The sequence below is a fragment of the Ammospiza nelsoni genome, chromosome 2 (genome assembly GCF_027579445.1).
Source record: "Ammospiza nelsoni isolate bAmmNel1 chromosome 2, bAmmNel1.pri, whole genome shotgun sequence".
In the NCBI taxonomy this organism is placed as follows: domain Eukaryota; kingdom Metazoa; phylum Chordata; class Aves; order Passeriformes; family Passerellidae; genus Ammospiza; species Ammospiza nelsoni.
In genome coordinates, this window is record NC_080634.1 from 100,267,455 (window position 1) to 100,291,430 (window position 23,976).

General features: G+C 38.5%; 1 protein-coding gene across 2 annotated transcripts in view; it reads right to left on the reverse strand.

Annotated features, from left to right (window-relative positions):
* Positions 1 to 1,086: 1,086 nt before the first annotated feature.
* The window catches only part of ARHGAP6 (Rho GTPase activating protein 6), a 306,617-nt gene continuing 283,727 nt past the window's right edge, over positions 1,087 to 23,976 (reverse strand). For both annotated transcript variants that reach the window (XM_059466811.1, XM_059466812.1), the window contains exons 7-13: positions 20,875 to 21,025; positions 19,499 to 19,647; positions 16,233 to 16,412; positions 11,879 to 11,976; positions 5,518 to 5,780; positions 3,432 to 3,512; positions 1,087 to 2,715 (exon numbers count right to left, since the gene is read on the reverse strand). In XM_059466811.1, the coding sequence (XP_059322794.1) occupies positions 2,027 to 2,715; positions 3,432 to 3,512; positions 5,518 to 5,780; positions 11,879 to 11,976; positions 16,233 to 16,412; positions 19,499 to 19,647; positions 20,875 to 21,025 (1,611 nt within the window). In that variant the 3' untranslated portion in view covers positions 1,087 to 2,026. The remainder of the gene's footprint in view (positions 2,716 to 3,431; positions 3,513 to 5,517; positions 5,781 to 11,878; positions 11,977 to 16,232; positions 16,413 to 19,498; positions 19,648 to 20,874; positions 21,026 to 23,976) is intronic.

Below are 23,976 nucleotides of genomic sequence, written 5' to 3' on the forward strand. Positions count from 1 at the left end.
TCTAGTAAATACAGTATCTTCTGCAGTAAGACTTACACTATGACTGGTTTTGACTACCTGGGAGCTAATTCCCTGTAGCAAATCTGTATAAAGCCTGGAACAATACTGAGGCAAGATCAAATGGAGAAGATTGTAAGAGCTCATTTTTGTCTGTCTTTATGTTCCACAATCATTTTAATTTGGGGTGGACTGCCTTTTTTTTTGGGAATAAATTGACACTGAGCTGCTGCAACAAAGGGACACACATGAACCTTCTCCTGTCAAGTCTCATACCACAATAATATTTGGAAAAGCTTTGCAACTACCAGAAGAGAATTTTATTTATTCTTCATAAAAAGAGCTATAGCAGTCAAAAGGCCAAATCCTGCCCCTGTCTACTTGGCTTTGTGCTTTTATCTTATAACTTTACTGGGGAAATGGAGATACGATGAGAAATGGAGATCTGAAGGGAAGGACTCTTTTATATGATGGATTTTAAGCCTCAAACCAAAGTAAAACCTTGAATCTTGTATATTTAAGTTGCATTTGAAGGTGGCCCGTAAGCTCCTCTTAGATGTTTTTTATACAGACACTTAAGAATGCAATAAAAACACATCAATATCCTTAAACCTTCAAAAAAAAGGGAGCAAAAAATATGCTCATTGTTTTACTCAGCTTTTTATTCCATCAGTATGATACAAGATAGACAACATCACTGAGTAAGTCTTCAACTTAATTAAAATTAAGCCTAATATGTTTAATGAAATTATTTTGCTATGATACACTTTCCCTTGTGGAGTGCCAAGAAGGAATTTCTCTGGAACGCTGGAGTACATTGCCACCCGCTGCCCACAGGCGGCTCTGCAGCTGAAAAACAACGCGAACAGAACAGCAACATTTAACACAACACAACATACAGCTACTGAGGCAGCGGGACTGACCCCGACTTTGGCACAAATTTCATGGAAACACAGTTGTGAGCTTCTCCAAATGTCACGTTCATTCCTGAAACTCTACTTCACTCCCTTTCATGTGTCTGTCTGCATTTTTTGCTTTTCTCTAGCTTTCTTAATACTGGAGCTTTGATATTTCAAAGGAAAAGCCATATTCTTTCTCAGTGTTACACATCTCAATTTATTAGGTTTGGTTTTCTAAAATTTGGATTCCAGTTTATTGTTTTAGAACAATACATAAAACCACACATTTATAAATATATATATTATATCCTGCATATATAACATTGGTTTTCCTTTGGAATGGGAGGGCAGACTTTGCACTACATAGTTCATTGGTTAAGGCACAATGTTGTTCTTAGATTCTCTGAGCTGCTTCCTATCAGAACCTAAAAAAATACTTTTATAATCTTGTATCAAATTTTAAAGTTTTTTGCAAATACATGTATAAGAAAAAAATATTTTGTATTTCCCCCTCTAAGCTCACTACTACCCTTATAAAATATATGGCTTTTCATGTTCCACTTTATTTTAGTGTTTTTCAAAAGGCAGTGAAAAGAAGTACAACTTTACCCCTTAACAGCTTTTTTTTTTAATATAATATATATATATAAGCACAGAAACCAGCTTGTGCACTTTCTACAGAATTCCAATGCATATCATGGTAATGCAAGTGCAGTGATTTTTTAAAAAAGCAGTCACGATTGATTGACATCTGTATATGAAAACATAACATGATTATCATACAATACCCATTACAGAATATACAATCATCAAAACTGCAGATATATAAATACATATTTAGCAACATCAAAGCAACAGTTTTATCTTATACACAGCATATGAATACAGAGTTATTACACTTAAGTTTTCACCTTGTTTTTTCTCAAAAGCTTGCTGAAAAACAGGAACATGCTGTAGTTGCAAATTAACTGCTTGACAGTGCTGTTGAGAAATTAAAGTGAACAAAGTTTTAAAAAAGTATATGCAATTGAGTTGGTATAAAACAAACAGCCTCCCCCATTTTCCAATGTCCCCGTTGTTTTCCTATGAGACGGAGGCACGGGTAAGAGTGGCAGTTCCACAGAGTAAGATCATACAAGGGTTTCTGGGAGGGCATCAGGGTTATCAGCTGATAACAGCTCCCAGATCTGCCACCTCTCCCTTTGCCACTCATTCCAGTCCGCCTCTGAAGCACTTGTACTGTTCTGGCTGTGAGGTGCTGTGGGATAGCTGTGACCCGCTGGCGTGTGCGGGGCCGGCTGCTCCTGCCTGGAGGTGGCCTGCTCAGGGGCTCTGCCTGGCGGGCCTCCAGCTGCTCTCGGCCCCGAACTCTTTTCTGGGCGTTGAAGTCTCCACAAAGAGTGCAGCGTTGAGGAAACACTCGAGCTGGTTTTTGCTGGGCCTGGGTAAGGGGGCGGCGGCCGCTCTTTCCTGTAGGAGGGCTTGGCTGTGCTTTGCAAACAGCCCGCGCTCGAGTCGCGCTCGCTCAGGTCCTCCACGCTGCTCAAAGTCAAGCGCTGCTCCGACCGGGAGTGGGACAGCCCTGAGCTCCTGCAGCCGCCGTCCCTGTGGGGGTCACTGCACGGCCGGGACGCCGCGGGATGGAGCTGGCACTCGGCAATGGCGGCCGTGGTCTGGCTCCTCCGCATCGCCTGGCGGCCGCCGGCCAGGTCCGAGGAGCTGTCCTGCCAGCGAGGGGAGCACGTGGCCAGGTTCCCCTGGGACAGGGAGCACTGTCCGGGCCGCAGCGAGCTGCTCTCGTAAATGTTCCCGTAAGAACCTGGGCGTGGGGGCAGAAACACAACATGAGCCTGCAGAGCCATTCCTGGGGCATTTAACAAGCTACTACTGCTTTTTCCTTGGACTATATGGTAGAGGAGAAGATTGCCCAGAAACCTCATAGCACCTTTCAGTATCTGGAGGGGGCTGACAGGGAAACCAGGAACCGTAGTGATAGCACAAGGAGTAATGGGTGCAAATTGAAAGAGGGGAAATTCAGGTTAGATATGAGGAAGAAATTTGTACTGTCAAGGTGGTTAAACACTGGAACAGGTTTCTTGGAGATGCTGGGGATGCATCCAACCAGTGTTCAAGGTCAGGCTGGGTAAGGCCTTGAACAAACCAGTTTAGTTGGAAGTGTCCCTGTTCAGGGGAGGGGGGGTTAGGATTAGATAATTTTTAAAGTCCCTTCCAACCCTTATCACTTTATAGTTCTATGATTCATAGAATCATAATAATTTAAAACTATTTCTTGAAGCAATTTTAAAATAACTTTTAAAATTATATTTAACAGTTTGAAATGTTGCTGTTTTCTGAATTTCACTGAATACAGAGAAGTATAACCACTGTGTTCCTCTGTATTCTACTTTAGAGTCACCTTTTTGAAGTCCAGCTCCGGACAATGTGAATTCTACTGGTTTCACTGTGATTTCCTGACAACAAGAAATTGTTTTTTTCTTTGCTAGATTTGGGCTTTAAAATTGAGAAATTACTGACCTGTGATTACTGGATCTTTGCAGCCACTTTTCAGCGTTGAATGCCAAGTGCCCCAGATATCAAAATGATCTTCAGAAACATCTGAACAGCAGTAAGAGCAGGGAAAAGATGATTAATCAATCATCTTCAAGACATTATTTAGAAATACACAAGTAGAACAGTTTATGCATCAGAGTCATTGACATCCAGTGGCACCTTCACTGTGTACCTAACACAAGCACCTCATATGTGAGACCTCACCTGGAGTACTGTGTACAGTTCTGGTGACCCCAACATAAGGACATGGAAGTGCAGGAAAAAATCCAGAGGAGAGCTATAAAGCTGCTAAGAGGACTGGAGTACCTTGTCTACAAACACAGGCTGAGAAAATTTGGGCTGTTCAGCCTGGAGAAGAGAAAATAGTATGGAGACCTTGTAACAGCCTTCCTGTATCTGAACAGGGCCAACAGGGAAGCCAATAAGGGACTCTCCATCAGGAACCAGTGACAGGGCAAGGCATAATGGGTGCAAATTGAGAGTGGGGAAATTCAGGTTAGATACTAGGAAGAATTTTTTTACTGTGAGGGTGGTGAGGCACTGGAAAAGGTTGCCTAGGAAGGCTTTGGATGCCCCAAGCCTGGCAGTGTCCAAGGCCAGGCTGGTTAAGGCTTTGAGCAATCTGACCCCCTTAACGGGAGGTGTCCCTGCCCATGGTAGGGGGGGTTGGAACTGATGATCTTTAGGGTCCATTCCAACCCCCTGACATTTTATGATTCTATGTATTTGCTCACAGCTACTTGTTTCAAGAACAGACCCTGCAATGGATTCAGTGAGCTCTGTATGGGCAGGGTGCCTGAGTTTGCCGAGTACTTAAGTCCTCTGCCTTACTCCAGTCAGAAAAATTGCACAAGAACAGGGGAATTTGGTCCACAAAAGGTGGTTTCTGGCAAAGCTCCCTCAGGCAGCCCCAGGGGTCACCATAAGGCATGATATATCAGCCCAAGGAAGCTGCCACTCTTACCCAGAAATGCAGCCACAGAACAAAGATTTAATGAAATGTTGGGTTATAAACAATTTAATGCCTTTTTCTGATTTCACTAGTCAGTAGAGGAACTTCCTAATTTGTCCTGGTCCAGTATCATTGTGATGCATATTAAAATCCAAAAGATGGTTAATACAATAAAACTTAATGTAATTTCCTATTCATAACTTAATAGAAATCTGACCAAATTCTTAAACCTCTTCAGAGATTTAGATTTTGAATACAGAAGATAAATTCCAGTTGGCATTTATAAAGTATATAATTGAGATAATAGTCTAAATCCCATTAAGTCCAAAGGGAATTAAATGCCTAGGCAGTGCATCTGAAATTAGGAGGTTTTAAAAATACCACCAAACAGTTATGTGCATCCCTAAGCATTGAAAGGTCTCAAAGTTTGGCTCACCAAGTATAAAATTCATGGATGACAATTTTTTAATATATATATATATATTTAAAGGAAAAGCATCTTGAAGTGCTGATGAGCTATTAATTTAAACCACAGGTCTTTACCAGAGAAATCACTCAGGTATGCACTCCACAGGTAGCTATGGGAATAATGGATCCCTGCACTAGTATTGCTCAGTGTGTAATTGGTTGCAGATGTAAAGCTGTGCAGCTCATCTATGTTTTCCAATGACATGGTGTTGAGGTCATTCTTTGCAACTGAAAATCTTAAAATCTCAGTTTTTTCCAAAGCCTGAACCATAACCTTGCAGGTATTACAGTCCCATGGATCAGGACTAGACTTTGCCATGCTATCAGAGACAGGCTGAAAAACTGGACATATACAGTTCTATTTTCCTAATTAATATCTCCAAGTTTTGAGAAGTGCCATACCATGAGCATCCCTGACTGATGGCTGAGTGAATGAGAAGACTCAGCACAGATCCTTTGTGCTCAACTAAAAAAAAAATTATATTGGTCTGTCATTTTTTATAAGGTTATTTACGCTATTGCTCCTCAAATCCTGGTTGCTGATAATACAAATCTGGCCCTTTTCAATTATTTCAGGAGTGTCCATCAGTCACTGAGAAGGAGGAGGAGCACAAGCAGGATGCACTATACCTTTTTCAGCCTGTGATGCAGAAGAATTCTCCTTTGGCTTAGTTTGCAAGTGTCCAACCAGCGTGTACTGCTCAGGTACCTTGTAGAGCTTATCTGGGCTGTGGGCAACTTCTTCTGGCATTGCCACCAGCGAGCGCTCGGACAGCACTGGGGAGTTGTTGTCATAAGGGGAGACATCACCACTGGAAGCTTTGTTGGAGTCTGTGGAAGAATGCCTTTCTCCTGTGGAGTAGGAACCTTCTGACCGCAGCATCTCAGGGCTCCTGAGAAATTTTGATGAACAAACTATTGTTAATAAAAGAATGCTTCATGTTCACAGTTACAGGTGCAGTTTGGCATCAAGGCCAGGATGGAAGGGGCTCTGAACAATCTGGTCTAGTGAAAGGTGTTCCTGCCCACAGCAGGGGGTGTGGAATTAGGTTACTTTTAAGGTCCCTTCCAACCCAACCATCCTATGATTCTATGATCATACAGATAAAATCAAACACATGAGAATGGTCACAGCTGCTGAAATGAAAACACTTCAGAAACACTTATTGAGGTGGATTTTCCATGAGTAAAACTTTTGCCATGAAGTGGCCAGCAGAGGCCACTCAAAATCAAAAGATGTTGCTGTCAAGAAAGAAAATAACAAAAACCCACACAACTGTACAGTAAACCAGAGGAAACTAAGCAGTTAATAAATTCCTTATGTTACCTTGACAATGTAGCTTGTGGCAACAATAAAACTGAAGGCATGATAGGGAAGATTAGTTTGATGCTAAGCAGTATGCTAAAACAAATTTTTGTATTCTGAAGTTTTCCAGAGAGAAATCAAACACTTAGCTTGCCTGTCAAACTACAAGAATGATCCTCTTTCTAGAGACATAGGAAGGTAAATGTTCTACAGGGGACAAACAGATGTATTTACTGTACTTATGGCTGGGGCATCAAAACTGGTCCCACTGATACCTTCTACAACTTCTTTTACCTTTTCACCTTCACACCCCCAACAACATGAATAGCCTTTAATTCTGCCAAGAAAAGGCAAACACAACTCCCACCTAAGTACAGCCAAAGGTCAGAGAGACAACTAATTTTTGAAATGTGCTGGGAACATTGATGGAGATTTCTTGAACCGTCACAGTTTGCCATGCAGGTAGGAGGCAGGCTGTGAGTCACTGAATATCCACAAAGAACATGCAGAACTACTCTGTAAATAAACATAATTTTTTCCCTGTTGTTCCTTGCTAACTCATATTTCTATTACTCATTTTTCATTTCTCTGCACCTCTGTTTTGTAAATGCTTATTTTTTGCTTGAGTCAAACACTTCTTTAAGCAACCTCTCATTAATATCTGTTCTAATTTGATGTGATACAACAGAGGCTCATTCCTCTAAATGTCTGAAAATGGTCAGTCCTTTTCACAGTCAAATCCAAAGACAGCTTGAATGTAGTGAGCAGCCAAAATTCATTTCTCATTATGGAACAGTAGCTGTCTTTCCAGACAAATAAAATAAAACTGAGGAAAGAAAATAAAGAAAACACAAAGCAAACCACAGGACAATAAATATTAATACAAAAATAATGACAAAACTTAATACCACTTTCAAGCTGTTGTTTTTTCCCTGGCTGATTTACATATCACATGCCCCAAAAAATAAAATATATACAATCAGCAGCATGATTACTATGTTATTCAATATTCCTTTTTTCTTTTCCAGTATATAAGCAATCATAATGTGCTGGTAACTAATTAAATAATGTTACTCCTCAGTAACTCTCAGTGACAAAACCATCACTGGAGTTAAACTCAGGCAAGTCCAAAAAGCAGAGCTGCCATTTGGCAAAGTTGCTCTGTCACAAGCTTCCCAGAGAAGTATGGTAATGCTGGGGAATCATTTAAAAAAAAGTCTCAAGTATGTAACTTCTCAACTAAATTTCTTATCTGAACATAAATCCAATGTAAATTAATCTATAAGCAGACACACTAAGGAACTATAGTTTTGTAACACACTAAGGAACTATAGTTTTGTAAGTATGTATAATTCTATCACAAACCTTTTTTCTTGTTTTTTGTGACTTGCTTCTTTCTTTCTGTCCTCCTAAGTCCTAAAAACCCTCGTGCAGTGATATGAGATTTAAGCAATGTCTTGGGATTTTCAGAAGAACTAGAAGGACTTAGAAGAACTTAGAAAAGGGGAGAAGGAACTAGAAGAACTTAGAAAAGGGGAGAAATGTTGCTATCTGCAAGTTTCCTATGACCAAATGCCCTTTTTTCCAGCCTTCTAGATTGAATGTCATCCAAACTGGAAGGTTTATTGCATGTAAGTCTTTGCAGCATCAAAACCATCAAAACTCTGCTGCACAGGGTAAAGACAGAGGTAAAATAGCACTTAGCCATGGCAAGGTAACACAAGGAATAAGGGAAATGGAAATGAAAGAATGTGGGAACATAAACTTGAGTTTTGTGACACACTGATTTCATGTCTTACCTTGAATGATCTGCTATAGTCTACCTCTTCTCAAGACAGAGCTCCTGCTAAAAATTTACCTGAATGGAAACTTTCAAGTCTTTGGAAAGATTCAAACATTCAAGTTTCTAAACTGATTCAGAGTTTTGGCTGGTAAGTCCATACTATTTTTTATATACATATATAATATCACTTTCAAATTTGTTCAGGCAAAATAGCTTTAAAAATCAAAGGAACTGCAGTGGACTCTGTCAATCTTACTACAAGAGACCATCAAAATGGATTAAATACTTAAAAGCAGGAAATTGAACTCATACATTTGCAGCTTTGCTTCACAAACAAAATACAACAACTTGCAAGAAGACTTTGGTTTGCTTCTTTGCAAATAAAGAAAGAATTCTCACAAATCCCTTAAAATGAAAGTTTTGCATCTGTTTGCTTTACTGTTTGAGTTCATTAGCAAATGGATGTTTGCTACAATTCAAAATTCTTCCCTTGGACAGTGAGATTCTCTCCCCACTCACCAGGGAGAAATTAAATTGGAAGGCAAACATAAATACTGTGTAAGATACACACTCCTCAATATGCAATATATGAGGAAGGGTAGATAATTGTCCCCACAAGGAATAATAGATGATTATGGGCAATCAAATGTGAGGAATGGGAAGGCAGGTAAAGTATTTTTCAGGGACTATGAAGTATGTTAAGGAAAAGATTTTAAAAGTGGCTAAGTACTAATGGAAAGATTTGAAAGCAGCAGAAGAAACCTATGCCACATGAATTTAAAAATACAATTTCAGATTCCAAAACAACAGGCATCTTTCTATGAATTGATGTTGTCCACCACAGTCCAGCTACATGGGTGAACTGGAAATGTGTTAATCACAATAATTGCTTCTACTGAGGATATTCTTACTTTTCTACTAGCATCAAGGTTATCAAAATAGGAAATCACTTTCTGTTTCTGGCAGAAACCCTTTTCTGTTATAACTTAAAGCTTCTGAGTGGGAAAACAATTACACCTTCAAGAGGCAAATCATATGGAGTGATATGGCTTGGCAGCACACAGTACTAATTTCCACACATATTTGAGTAACACAGGTGCTACCAACAAGGCAGATTACTGTGGGATCGTGATGAGGTTGCTGCTGTAACAGGGTAAAGGACTCAATGTTTCAAGGAGCCTCTGCAGCTTTAAAAACTGCATTTACACATACTGCATGACCTGTTGTATGGCTTCATTTTGTGTCACAGATCAGGATGGATTGAAACTCATTATCATAATCCAAAAACATCCAAAACTGCTGTAACTTTGCAACTTATTTACTCTGAAAGGACTACTAACCATGATAAGCATTAAATAACCATAAGAAATAGATTTTATTTTTTGTTAGTTTAAAGATGCTTCATCTTACAGCTGTAAACCCAAATTCCATTGCCATCAAGCCAACATACAAAAAATTGGGAAGTCACCCACAAAAGCACACTTCACAATTGCTGCCATTTGTAATTAGCACTTTATCATGAACAACTTCCATAAATTCCCTGACACACTGTTCACAATGCTTAGCTCTTAAGGGAACTGAAAGATGAGGAACATGTGATTTGTCCTCCTCTGGGGAGGAAAAGAGATTGTGTTTTCTGTGTTAGATCAGAGCCAAGAAAGCATTTATAATGACAGCAAGAGCAGAAATGTGAGGGCAATTGCAGAACAGGACCTTCAAAGCAATTAAAGTGACATTAAAGTCTCAAAGTTGATTCTATACTTATGCAGTCAACTAGCTTTTCTGATGAAGACTGTCTCAAGAATATATAAAGTTTTTTGTCCACAGATCCACATTTGTATTTTGAGTATGTGACCAGGCAATTTCCAATAAGAAAGATATATTTTGGAGGCTCATTTTTATGAAATCAAGACAAACATCTCCTTGTAGTCTGCTGTCTCACATTTCTTATAGGAAAAATAAGAAACATATTTGTAGCCTCAAAATTGAGATCATGTTGTGAAATACATTAATCTCTTAAGAGCACCACACTCCTAGCAATAACACTAAGCAACATTCTCTCTAATTGCCTGGAATATTTTAACCAAGAAGTTGCAACCACAGTGAAAACATATCTCATTAACACTAAAAGTAAATTACTTACATGACAGCAAAGTAGAAAAAAAATGACAGTAATTTTTTCCTAACTCAGTGATATTTCATCTGCCCATTACTGACAACACAATAAATTAGTACTGCTGTAGCTATATGCTCCTGTTTGGCTTCAGAACATTTCCTTACAAAATGCCTTTCGTCAGTTGTGACCAGCTTTTCACAAAAGCTGCATTTTCTCCTGAAGGTGTGCATGCTGGCTAAGAGTAAGAAACTTCAAGGAAAAGTCAATTAAGGAATCAGGATCTAACAATTACCTGTTACATCCACAATGATTTGTGACTAACTTATGCACAATTGGTATGTGTAGTCACAAGTGAGATATGATTTGATGTCTTTTTGTTATACAACAGTGAAATCCTGCATGAAGTTTTTATTAGCTTGAGCTAGAAATTATCTGATCATTCCAAACTAAGGGCTGAAACATATGACATAAGCTCGACACACTACCTTATGTCACATGTTTTGTAGTGTCTGTCCTGATTGTAGTCTTGCCTTCTGGCAAATGTGAAACAAGTCTAAAAGACAGTTTATGTACCTCTAACTATCCTGCACTTACTGTGATCTAAATATACACGATTACTTGTCAATCAGACAAAATGGCTGAAATTACTTCACACAAAGAAAATTACCCCAAATCAGATGATCTGTGATAATTTTCTACTTCATGTGGTAAAGTTAGGAAACTAATAAAATCCTTTACAACTCAATATATACTGCACTTATTTTTGTTTCCAAGTTTTGTAGTTAAAGAAAGCTTTTTCCTGAAGGTGTTAGTTAAACTATTTCTTGTATACCTTTCCCTTTGAAGCCAGGCACACCATTACATTACCTCCAAATATAAAATGTTAAGAGGGAGAGAAAAAAAAAATCATAGCTGACTACACAAATTCAATTTTAATTATATTCTGAATGCACTAGGCACTTTCCACAAACACAGGAAGACAAAGTCCAATATGTCCCAGAGAGTTTAGAGTCTACAAACCCTCTTAAAAATTACTTAAAGCAATTCTATCAAATTTTGTGATTTTGGGGTCTACCATATTGGGATTCACTAGAATAATGAAAATGAGTGTGTGGTCCCATAAGAAGGCCAGGAATACTCTTAATCTGAATGTACAAACTCACAGCATTAAGGCACAAGGGTGCAGGTACACCATACACAAGAATATGTTATGTATCATAACTGCTATAGAGACCAGTGTGATTTTTTTTCTCTTCAGATCCTTCACAAAGCATACAATTAAATAATATCCAAAGTCTCCATAGGGCTGCTGTTGTGGCAGTTGGCTTGTTCACAATGTCCTACATGTATAGGATAGGAAAAGAATGACAGAGTGGTCAAGCAGCTCGCTGTGATGGTGTTAAGGCACTCTAGGGTGTGTTTCAAGGATAGTGGAATACATGCTTCCTGTTACTGAAGACTACAATAAACCCAAGACACAAACCAGCAGATGACTAAAAAACATCCTGTCAGATAATAGTGCACTGAATATTTTTATGTACATGTCATTCTGTTCTCTGCAGCAGAACACAATCTTTCCTCTGAATCAGGGAAACAAGTTTTGTCCTTAGAAAATGCTGTACAAGAGTCAGAATTTCTTTGGCAGAGTCTGTGTAATAGGGAGGATATTTCTACTCCATTGTAGACAGTGCAGAAGAGCTGTGGAAAACTAGAACCTCTTGGACATTCCAGTGGGAGATAGAAATTCCCAGAAGAAAAAGGGATGATGAAAAAACAGATTACTCACGATGACTGGGAAGCTTTCCTCCTCAGCAAATAGTCTACAACATCTGGGTCAGTCTCTAATAAGCTAATAAGCACTTCATTCTGTAAATCAGGGGAAACCTATGAAGACATAAAAGAATACTTAGTTGGAGGTTAATATCCTTTCATATACATTAATTTTGGTGCTGTGCTTAATCTAAATGAACAAATACATTTACAGAAAGTATATAAAATACTCAGAAGTTTTCACTTAGAAGAGAAATTTCATGTAAGAACAGATGAAGTAGGACTGAAGACCACTTTGTACAATGTTCAATGCTGATTACTGTTGAATAACTGGTAGGTGTCCAGTTGGTTATTATATCTGGAAATAACAGTGGGATCACTTAGGTATCACGATCTCAAAAGCTACCATTTAAGGGATTTACTTTACACCACCCTTCAAAGATCTGAGGACATTTACCAATCTCCATCTCTGCCTCTCCAGCCACTCTGATCAACAGACTCAGTCAGAATTTGTGTCACCTTTGGAGTTTGGCCTTCTGATGTGCTTTCTCTTTGCACTTTGTATGGATATGAACCTTCAAAACCCTTGACACCTTCAGATGCTGCAGGATACAGCAACATCTCCTGGGCAGGTAGCAGAAATGGCACCCCAAAATCTGCACAAGTAAACTCTGTGTTTCCAACTGCACTTTACATGACTCTTATCAATCTTCAAGTAAGGATTTGTCTGCTTTGTCTGCATTACAGCAGAATGCTCAACACAAACTTCAAAACACTGGAACAGATGAAACCATCCAAGAACAGCCCAGGTTCACTCATGACACGTGAAAGTCAGTGCAAGACAATCTCAGAAGGGGTCATCAGCTGGGCAATATATGTTTCTGGATGTAATCTGTCAGAGCCTGAATCTCTTGAGCTTCAAGTCACACTTCGCGGACCATTTGTTCTCCCTGATATTTCCTGGGAAATAGGAATAGCTAACATTCCTATAACATTCCTAGCTAACATTACTAACATGTTCCCCAGAGGAATATCCCATTTTGGAAAGTATTTAAGGAGTCTAGTTACATAAAAGGCATATTTCTTAAAATAAGGAAATAATTAGAAAATAAATAAAGATATGCATAATTTAATTCAAACTGATCCAAAATCTCTATGAAAAACTTGTGTAACCACATACTCATTTTTTTAATATTGTTTTCAATCTCTGAACTGGAAAAATATCTTACTGATGGTCACTGATACACTGGTCTTTAAACAATTTTTTTAATAGGAATATAATTTTTAGAAACCTGGTGTACTGTAACTTCTCCATTTAGACAGCCTTTCTGTACACTAGAAGAAACTCCACATAGAGTTTCATGGTAACAAAAAAATCCACACATTTTTGTCTGTATCTTTCTACTCAGCTTTTTATCAAATAACTTTCTAAGAAACTACTGAGAGAATTTTGTCAGAAAACAAAATACATCTTGCCTTATTAAAAAGAATGATAAATCCATCACAAAAAGTCTGAAAAAGTTCCATGAGAAGCTCAGTTCCAACAGAAAGCTTCTCAGAAACCCAAACTTAATGGTTCTACTGATTCATAGGGGTTTTACCAGAATGAATCTGCAAGTAGATTTGTACTGATGGTCTCCTTGCTAGGTGCCTACTGGGTTTGGGGGTTCCTCCTGTGCACAATTTTCTTCAGTTTAGTTCAGTAACTTGGCAAGTACAGAATTGATATGTAATTGCAAGCTTACACTTCTAGAGAACTACAACAGCAGTATCTCAGGAAGATGTCATCATATTACTGAATTGCTTCACTGGTAATTGCACCCAAGTAGATGGATGAGAACTTGAAAACTGGGACAGAAGGGAAGCCAAGGGAGCTGGTGAAAACACAGCTCTGGAGGACATACAGGGACATATCAGAGGGCTCCAGGGTTGTGAGGACTCCAGTAGACTACCAGATATTCTGAGATTTTGGGGTTTGGTGCAACATGACAGTCATAGCTGTTGACACACAGAAGGGTGGAGGAACCCTTGAAGTGTCTCCTTTTGCTGTCCCTGGCCATTGATGTGGCACAGAATGGCAGTGTGTGGCTGCCTCCACAGTGGGAAGGTCACAGTAGCCTCTAACTGTAAAAATATGAAATTTCATATACTCTGTAGCACTTCTTTGCAGCAGGGCTGGATTTGGACACTAGGAAATGAAATACATGAACAAGCTGCTGATCTCCATTCTTCATGCAAAGCCAAGCCAAAAATGAAGAGTGGCTGAGTTGTGCTTCCTTTCATTCAGCTGCAGAGACTGGCAAAGAACAATCCGTAATTTTAATACGTCCCCAAGACTCATTGAAATGGGAAAGATTTGGATATGAAAGTGATTATCATCACTGACATCAATGAAGCAATGACCAGATTCCATCTTCTACAGGAAATCCACTTTTGCATGCTACTGATGCTAATCATAGTTACTCAGTAAAAATGGTGCTCAATATCCTGGGTTGTACCAAAAAACAGAATTTCTCTGATCCACCAATAAATCAGAATCATTCTGATATTGTGGTCCACCACCACATTTTGTTTTCCTAGGGTTTGGTTCCAAATGTTCTTCCAGTTTCAATGCTGAAACCAATCAGTTTCATAACCTCCCCGTATATAAGAGTAACAGAAAGAAAAAATAAAAAACCCCAAACACAAAAGCATCTGAGAATTAATACACCATGTTATAGTTATAGCTGAATGTTTAACTCCTAATGTTCTCTTTTTTTTTTAATGTAGCATAAATGTCGAGTATAAACAGTAAAATCAACTCTGGAAAACCAAAGAAATTCTTTTTCCCACACTCCATTTAACCTCCAGAAGAAAGCTGAAGCACTGAAGAGAAGAAGGAAAAAATCCATCAGAATTAGAGCCCTGATGCAGGTTAGTCTAACCTTAGCCCCATCCTTTCCACATTGAAAGTCACAATGCATGCCTTAAGTATTATGGACTGAGTTGTGTCTGTGCTGTTAGAAGTTCTTAAAGAGAAACAACAATAAGAACACTTGAACTATATTAAGTATTCTTATTTAAGTATTATCTCAAACTTGATAGTGCCATCCACACTCTGGCCAGCAGACCTTCACATAGGAGTGCAGTTCTGTCACTTTCTTTTACTGAGGTGGAAGGAAAAACAGCACCTAGCATTTCCCCCAACTGTAAAAAGCATTAAAAAAAAAAAAAGAAAGAAAACACAAAAGAAAACTATTGCAAGTGTCTCTCTGGTACAAGAATAAAAATAAAAGGCAGGAAAACCACAAAGAAGTTCATCTGAGGCAGGCCTCATGATTGCTTTCTCATGCTCTTCTCCCTTGTTGAAACCTGATAGACATCTTCTATTTACAGTTCTGTGTGGCCATCAGCCCACAGTTCAGGGTTGCTCATCTTCTTCCAACAAGGTCTCCAGCACTCAGCTTTGCTGAAGCACTGAAGGTTTCCAGAGTGTTCTTTCTGCCTTGGGAACTTATCTCCTCAGTGTAACATACAGTGCTGCTTAGTCTCACACAACAACCAAAGTTTTTTCCACTTCTTCAAGACTACTGGTTTTGTTACAATGTGTATTTTTACAAAAATGAATACAGAATAATGAAGACCACTGCTAGGTCTGACTGGCCTCTGCTACCTCCAGAGCAGGGCTCCTTCAGACACAAGTCATGCTGAGCTGACCTACAATTTTGTAGACAAAAAGAGGATGAGATAAAGCCACAGAATGAACTGCTCAGGTTCATAAGAAATGTGACCTAACTCAGCTTCATCTGAAGTAAACAACATGTCCAACTTCAAGGCCATCAGCCTTCTTATGAAGAACTTGCTTCAGCTAAAGAACTGAAGGGAACTCAGGAACTACACAGATTTATGTTTTATTCCCTTTACCCAGCTAATAAACAAGAAAGCTTTATCCTTCCTCTCCATCCGACCAATAAAAAAGTCTTGGGTAGGGAAGGTAATTCCTTAAATTAATCAAGGATGTCTTAATCCCTGCAGAAAAATTTTCTTCCTGACTTATAAAACTGAGATGTGAAAGATCATTTTCTTGTCTATACATTGCTCAGTATACAACTGAATGGCCAACCCCATCATTTTCATGATCTTCTAAAAAATGTACCTTTACCTGCACAGAAACAATTCTAACCAAGATATAAGCACACATTTTTAATATTTTTACTTACTGCAAATCATTCTCCTTGCTAGAAGACTACTCTTTGTTACCAATAACTACTGATCCTAATTTAATGCAGCTTCTATAGTTTATTTCATCCTCATCTACTTTAATACTAATCAGCTATTTTTGTATTCATCTTACAAATATATAAGAGAAATATGAAAAAATATCCACCCACCATGAACAGGGTTTCATAGTTTTCAATCATCTTTTGCACAACAGCTATGATAGCAGTACTCTCTTCAGCTCGAGCTGAGCTCTGAACTGAGAATTCTTTGTCTGTAGATTTCTGCTTGTGCAACAAGTTAGGGCCAAAGATGGTGGCCAGATTAAGTGATGTCATTTTGTTCCCAGTAATCTAGAAAAGAGAAAAAAAAATGAGGTGGGGTCTCACAGGCCCTAATGTATACAGATATGTATATAGACACATCTATACACACTCACACTCCTAACACCCACACACAAACACACACTCTGTCCCCCCCTGATTTGGTAGATGCTTCATTCATCAAAACCAAAACTTGCTGCTTGTCAATAAAAAATGAACAACTTTTAGAAACACCTTGTTTTGAACATCTCTGCAACAAGCACTGTAGATTTTCTGGATGTATTTTCAAGTGGATTAGAGGAGTAGAAGGTGGAAATGTTTTCTGCCTTTAATTCCCTGGGAGCTCAACAGTGGCAAACTTCTGAACTCAGAGCAACCTCCCTCCTATCTCAGCATCTCAGCACGTTACTGTCTCCTAGGACCTAATGCTGAAAGCTCCCAGCTTTCTCAAGCAGCATTCATGATTTGAAACAAACACAGTGATACTTTTCCACATTTAAACTCTTGAGATTATTAAGGAGCAGCCTCACTTCTTTTATGAGTATTTTCCTGTATTTCTACAACATGCCAAATGTTTACTTGTTTGGTGGCTTGTTTTAGTTTGTTGGGGTTTTTATCTTTTTTCCTACTTTTATAAACCTGTGCTCAAGGAAGCAACGTTAACCTGAATTTTGAGGAAACAAAAGGCTAGGAATACATACTAGACTAGACAGGAATTACCTGAAAAATATGTCATATACATTATTACATCAATACTTTCGTTGTCATATTTGTGATTGGACTATTAATTTCCCTTTCTATTCTTCAATAAAAAGTAGAGGTCATTTGAACAAATAGTTTTTAAAAAGGATATAAAGAGACACCAAAAAGAGATAGTAAAAATAGAACTTCAAAAGTGAGTTGTACAAAACATGATTTCAAAGCAGTATTTTAAATTTTTTTTTGTAGTTGATCATTCATCAAATACTGTAGTCAAACTTTAAAATTGCACTAACTACATCTGTTTTATTTTTTCAAAGAACTCAACTAGACAGCACAGAAATGACAGTAAAAAGCTTTTTATTTGTAGAAGCAGTGTGTAGTGTTGAAAAGAACCTGTACTAAGTAGCTGCATGGGCAGTCATAGCAAACATGTTGGCTCTTTGTTTAGAGATCCATCCCAGCAGGACTGTGAGAACAGCAAACCTTGTTTGCACAGCACCAAGCAGCAGCTGTTTCTCAGGTGACCTGCTTTTTAAACTCTGAGTTTTGAGCCACCACAGATGCACAGGCACAGGGGGCCTCAAGTGTGCCAGGGCAGCCTCAGGCTGTGCCCAGATCTGCATGTGCAGGCTATTTGTACAGTGAGCCTTTTCTTAAGGGCAGCCTCAGGGCAGCCTTAAAAAATGTTGTAAACATTTCCACCAAAATAAACTGAATGAGCAATTTTAATAAAATTAGTCATCCATCTTCATCTTTGTGAGAGAAGGGTTGTTGAAAGAAATCAACAAGAGGGCCTGTGTGCCAAAGCTTGGCTGTTTTCCTTCCAGTGATAGCAAACAGTCTGATAAAATACTTTCTCTTGCCCTGGATGCTTTTATTCACTTAGTTCTTCATAAGTTGCTTAAATAATTGTGAGCAGAATACTGTATTATCGATAAAAGGTATCCAGTTGCACATAATAGTCCTGATGCTCACAGTACTGTCAAGATAACTGACATAAACCTGCCTTACCAAAACACCTGTGGCAAAGCTGATGTACCATGGTTGAGCCAAATGAACTCTGCTCAGCAGCATCCCCTAGCCCTGCAATAAGATCCTCTTGGGTACATTCCTGAACCAACAGAGAACTCTTTGCAGGACCAGGGGGACCATGACCTTAGCTGGCTTATACATGTTTTTAAGCACACTAAAGTATTGCAGGCTGCTTTTTTTAAATGTTTCCCATCAGAGTTATATAGTTTTTTATCAACTCCTTACTGAGAACAAAAATAATAGCATTTAAAGTGGATTTAAAAGTGAAATGGGCCTTGAAGTCACATGCAACACTGGAAGTTAGGACTTGTAAAGATGGAATAACTGGAAGTTAGGATTTGAGGCAGAAATTTGGCAAAAATAAGTCTTAAAGTGCTAATTGTTGAAATCAGACAACTGCAAAAGGGATCCAAATCTGACAAAATCAGCAGAATTTTCCATCTGGAAGACAAAATTCTCAAGGAGTTTCATAAGAGTCTCAGAAGTAGTCTCTGCTGCAGTTCAGAGGACTGAGAAGTCCTTCCACAGATAAACCAGTATATTTTTGTCAAGCACTGACAGATTATATCCATTTTATTCATTTAACAGAGTTGCCTCCTTTTACACAGCAGCCTACTGGTGCCAGCACTTCCCTGGTAGGATATGGGAAGCCTGAATTTTCAGGTTTTCTCCAGCGTGAATGGGCACAGGGTGCAGAGAGGAAAATGCTCAGGGCTAGAGCTCAGCCCCATGGCTGGGGCCATTCTTGTCTCTGTGGGGTGAGTGCACATCAAACTCTCCACAGAATTTGGTCCAGGCTGCAAGAGTTAAGGAGGTCAGAAAGAAAATGAGCAAAGATGAACCCTGACTCCAGCTAGTGATGAGGTCTGTCAGTTGCAAGGATACAGATGGAGTTCCTGTCCTCTGTTTATTTTTCACTACCCAGGGCCCACAAGGAAGCGAAGAGAACCAAGAAGCGAACTGCTCTGTCCAAAAGTCATGTAAAAAAGCAACAACAGCAACAACAGAGAATGAAAAGAAAATGAAGAAGCATATCCTTGCATGCCTGACCTTTTCTGAGTACTTTTCCCATAGAATATTATGGGATAAAACAAGGCAGCAGGGGAAGAACTGATGACATTAGACGTTCTTGACAGCAAGGCTGGTACACTGAATCTCCCAAAGGAAGCGGTAGATGCTTTACTGGTTAAGTCATACAAAAATTAAACCTTCACAGCCCTAAGAACATTGTAAACAAATGACAGAAGTACAGACAAACAGATAAAGTCTCTCCCACCTTTCAGGGATATGGCACCATTGTGTATGTTTCAAGGCTTTAAAGATCTCTTTTCAGACCATGAATTCAGTGGAAAAGTCAAAGGACACAAGTGACCAGGACTTACCTCTTGGCCATCCTTGTCTCTGGTGTCTTCTGCATGGCCAGCTACTGTGGAGAGGAACTGCAGCAGGCGGTGAAGGGTATCGCAGTTACAAGGAGGTAGAAGATAAATGAGAAGCTGTAAGGTGCTGAGCTGCTCATCTGGCTCTAATACTAAGAGGGGAAAAAATATGTTCTAAGAAATCACTCCAACTAACCTAAAAGCAGAACAAATATACTGATCCCAACCCAAAGGAAGGTATAGGAATAGCTTTGTTTAAGAACCATTTTCCTTACAACATCAGAAGAAAAAGAGAAAACTCTAAGGAAACATCAAAACTCTAAGAACTACTACTATAGGATTTTTGCCTTAGTTGGTCAACATTTTGCTCACGAGATAAGATTTTTCAATAAGATTTTTCTTATCCTGAAAGAGAGCAAAACCCATGTTTTACACTCCATCACTGTTACTGGACTCAAATATTCTGCTTACTTTTCTACTTACTCCATTCATTTAGGTATGGCTACTGGTATGTACAATAGCTATCAAGCATTCCAGTCAGGTTTATGCTTCAGACATTTTTAATCAGTTTTCTTACAGTTTTTCATCTTGCAGAAGTACCAGGAGATTGGAAAGCCACCAGAGCAATAAAGGACACTCTGCTATCACTACCATCTACCATCTAAATGGTAGCCAGTGACAAAGGTGGGACAGAGGCAGGATCTCAGACATGAGGGCTAGAAAACATCTGAAGAACCCATACCAGGCAGCTGCTTAAGCTTGAAATGTCCAACTTAACTTTTTCCTAAATCCCTGACAGTGTGCACTTGGGTCTTAGGCAACACAATTGGGAGTACTTAATATGATGGCTTTGAGGACCATCAAAGAAGAATAAATGAAAGGAACAATATGAAGAAACTTGAATTTTTCAAGCCAAGCTGGAACTTTGGTCAGTAGACAGATCTAAAAATTCTAAGAGACAAAGATTCAAATGGGAGTCTGTGATCTGGCACTGCTGGATCAAAGACAGGGTCAGGTTTTAATAGACAACATGAATTCCATCCTTACAAATGCAAAAATATATATAGTTAGTGAAACCCTTGTTCTACTTTTCTGGATTATATTTCTACAATATAAAACCAAGAAGTAAAACCAAGACCTCAGTAAATTTATACTAAAGAATATACTATATTATTTATATTCTTATACTCTATATTGTATTATATATATAATTGTTATTAAATATACTATATAATTTATAGTGTATTAAACAAATACTTGGAGAAAATTGAGGCCAGAGCATTAAAGGAATAGACTAAAAGAAGGCTATTAGTAGAGATCAAAGAATTCAAACAAATTAGCCTTTGAAAATTGATAAATCAAGATGCTGTAGAGCTCACAGAGAGTGTTGATGAAAGGTGTATAAAGCTCTCTGGTGAGAAGTGGGTCAGGCATGTCACGCAGAAATTCCTTTAACAAGGCAGCAACATCATGAATGCTGTGCTCTTCATCTAATACAACATCTACACCTCGGTCAAACTCTTCACGTAACTGAAAAAAATCATGAGAGAAAACTACAGTCACTTATTGTCCCCAGTAATGCATCCCAACACAGAAAATCCTTAGAAAAGCAGATTTACTCCTTTTTAATTTCAAGAGTGAGCATGACTAGTCTTTGGTAAGGTCAACGACATAATTAATATCTAATTGCTGCTTAATATGTAATAAATAACTTAAGGTTTGCACCAGGCTGTAATAAAATACATTTTTTTTCTAGCTAATATATGACACTCTTGTATGAAAACATGTATCCAAGAATAATTTTTGCAGAAATGCAAGATTCATAGCAAAGGCAGAAACCAGAGAAAATAAGGAAAATTACAAGACAGGCTCTCATATCACCTTACTGCATTATGGAATAAGACTAAAATTGCATTTTATAACACTTATGACTTTGTAGAAAAACATTATTAGTAATATCATGTTAATATCCACCAAATTCACATTTCTCTTGTCATTTAAGACTGTATGTAAAGATAGGTATCAAGCAGACAGGTTCACTAAGACTTCACAGTATTCCTTCACACACACCTTGTTCTGCCTTCCTAATTTAGTTATGTTCATTAAGCAATCATCATTACAGAGTTCACAAACAGCAAGCTAACATTATTACAAGGTATTGCTAATTTCTTCCCCTGCTTTGGTCCTCAGACAAATGCTGTATTAAAGGCATCACACTTTGAAGTAAAGGCATCACACTTCCCAAAGGCAGATGAAAACACTCTTCCAAATCCAAGATATCTTATGAAAAGGTAAAAGCTTGCCCTTCTAGAGGGATTTTCCAGCAGAAAGAGCAGAATACTTTCCTCAAGGAAGACAGCTTCACCTTTTACTCTTTTTGCATTTTGAAAACAGTCTAGAGGTTTTAAAACTATTTCCTAGAAAAAAATTGTACCTTTGCTAACCTTATGAGGTATCACAATGTCACACCTATCTTCTCAGAGAGTGATTACAGCTAAATCTTATAAACAAAGAAATGTGGGGTATCAGGTTTCTTCATCAGGAATATTACAAATATACCAAAGAGAGGAAAGAAGTTAAGTCACAAGCAAACTACATGCCTGTAAAAATTTGTAGCAAATCTTGGTCACATGCAAATCTATCTTCAGTGTGTTCAGTGTGAAAATCCTTTGTTTTCAGCTCAGATTGTGCTTTCATATTGGTTGATAGGTATTCATTAAAAACCACAGTCTCCATTCTAATTTATTAGGATTACTTTTAACATTATTAATATCAGTCATTATTAACAATAAATAATTATACTATGAGGACCAGAATATGTTCTTTATCTAATATTATTCTTTGATTTATGGTCAAAGATTTTCCAGTGCCAACTTGAGAACTTCATTTCCAGCCTAATTCTACTCTCCAGACTGGTGACAAAAGCAGAACATCCCTGCAGAGCACCATAAATTACCTCAATCCAGAAGATTGTTTCTGCACTTAAGTGCCCAAAAGCAGCTGAGGAAACAGATTAGCACTGCATCAGGAATTCAGACTTCCCAAATAGCTGGCTAAATGACAAACTGCTGTTACAGACTTGAATATGGCACTTGTGATCTGATATCCTGTGAGACCTACAGAGATATCCTAAGCAGCAAAATATCATAGAAGCCTTGATGAGATGTGGCCACATTTCAGGCCCAGGTATCATGGCTGTTAGAACTGTATATTGTACATTTAAACTTCAGGTCTTTCAAACTCCATTCACATGGAATGCTTTCAGACTTTGGAAGATACAGGTGGTGAACTACAGCATCCACTGAATCTTGGATATGAGAGATGAGGACATCTGTGCTGGAGCAGGGGATAGGAGAGCAGAGCTCCAGCTATTTCACTCTTCATCCTCGGGGTTGAAGCTGCCACAATGTCACCAGGCCCAGCATCAAGGGTTCCCCATCCCAATCTTGGCAACAATGCTCAGACACAAGATGGAACCTGGCACCCCGATGCACCAGATCTCCCACCTTGAGTCAGGATGAGCTTGGGAATCTCTGTCCTACACCTCACTGAACATGAAAGAAGAAGTTTGCAAGAGATACACATGTTCTAGGTTTTCTCTTCCTGCTCACCAAAAAAAAAACCACCTCTGGCACATGTATCTACTTATGTATTTACTGCAACAACTACAGGACATTTTCTAACTGAGGAAGGAAGGCAAACAAAATATGCTTACTTTCTACACAAGAAAAACTAATGAACAGCTGCAAAAGCACACCAAAATCTAAGTGCTGGGTTTGGCTTTCTACGGTTCAGAAAATGAGTGGAATTTTAATTGAATCAAGACTTTCCCAAGTGTTCATGTTGACAGCATTTATTACTATAACTACAAGGGCCAAGCTGATGCTTGTTGTTTAATAAAATATATCAGCTTACCTAGTTCAATAAATTAGTCCATGTAATAAAAAACATAGATACCCAAATCTCTTGATTTCCCCACCTTTTGAAAACAAAGTAGAACAAAAAGTGGTGAAAGTCATTAATGTTCAGAGTAAGGCTTAGTTTACAAGTGAATGATAGAAGCGCTCTGCTTTTTCCCCACATGTATGATGCAGTTGTACTCACCCCTAATGATTATGTATATTTTGACACTGAAGCTTGCAACGCAAATGTGAGACAACTTCACTACTTTATCTAGTTCAGTGTTGATCTGAAAACTGCCTCTGCAGATGTTTTTATAGCCTAGTGTAACACCAGTGACTCAAGAATAGAAACTGCTGGAGAATGAGCTACAATTCAGTAGGCTATGCTGTCATACCTGCCAAAATCAATTCAGTTTAGCTATTCAAGGTAACTTTCCAGAATGATAAAACATTACACTATGAAGTTTTTGCAACTTTTTGCAAAGAACTATAAACTGTAGGATCAGATGCAGTCAAGCTTTCTGTTGCCTTTTTTTTTTTCTGTTTGATGATTTTTGTCTTAACTTCCTGGGAGGGACA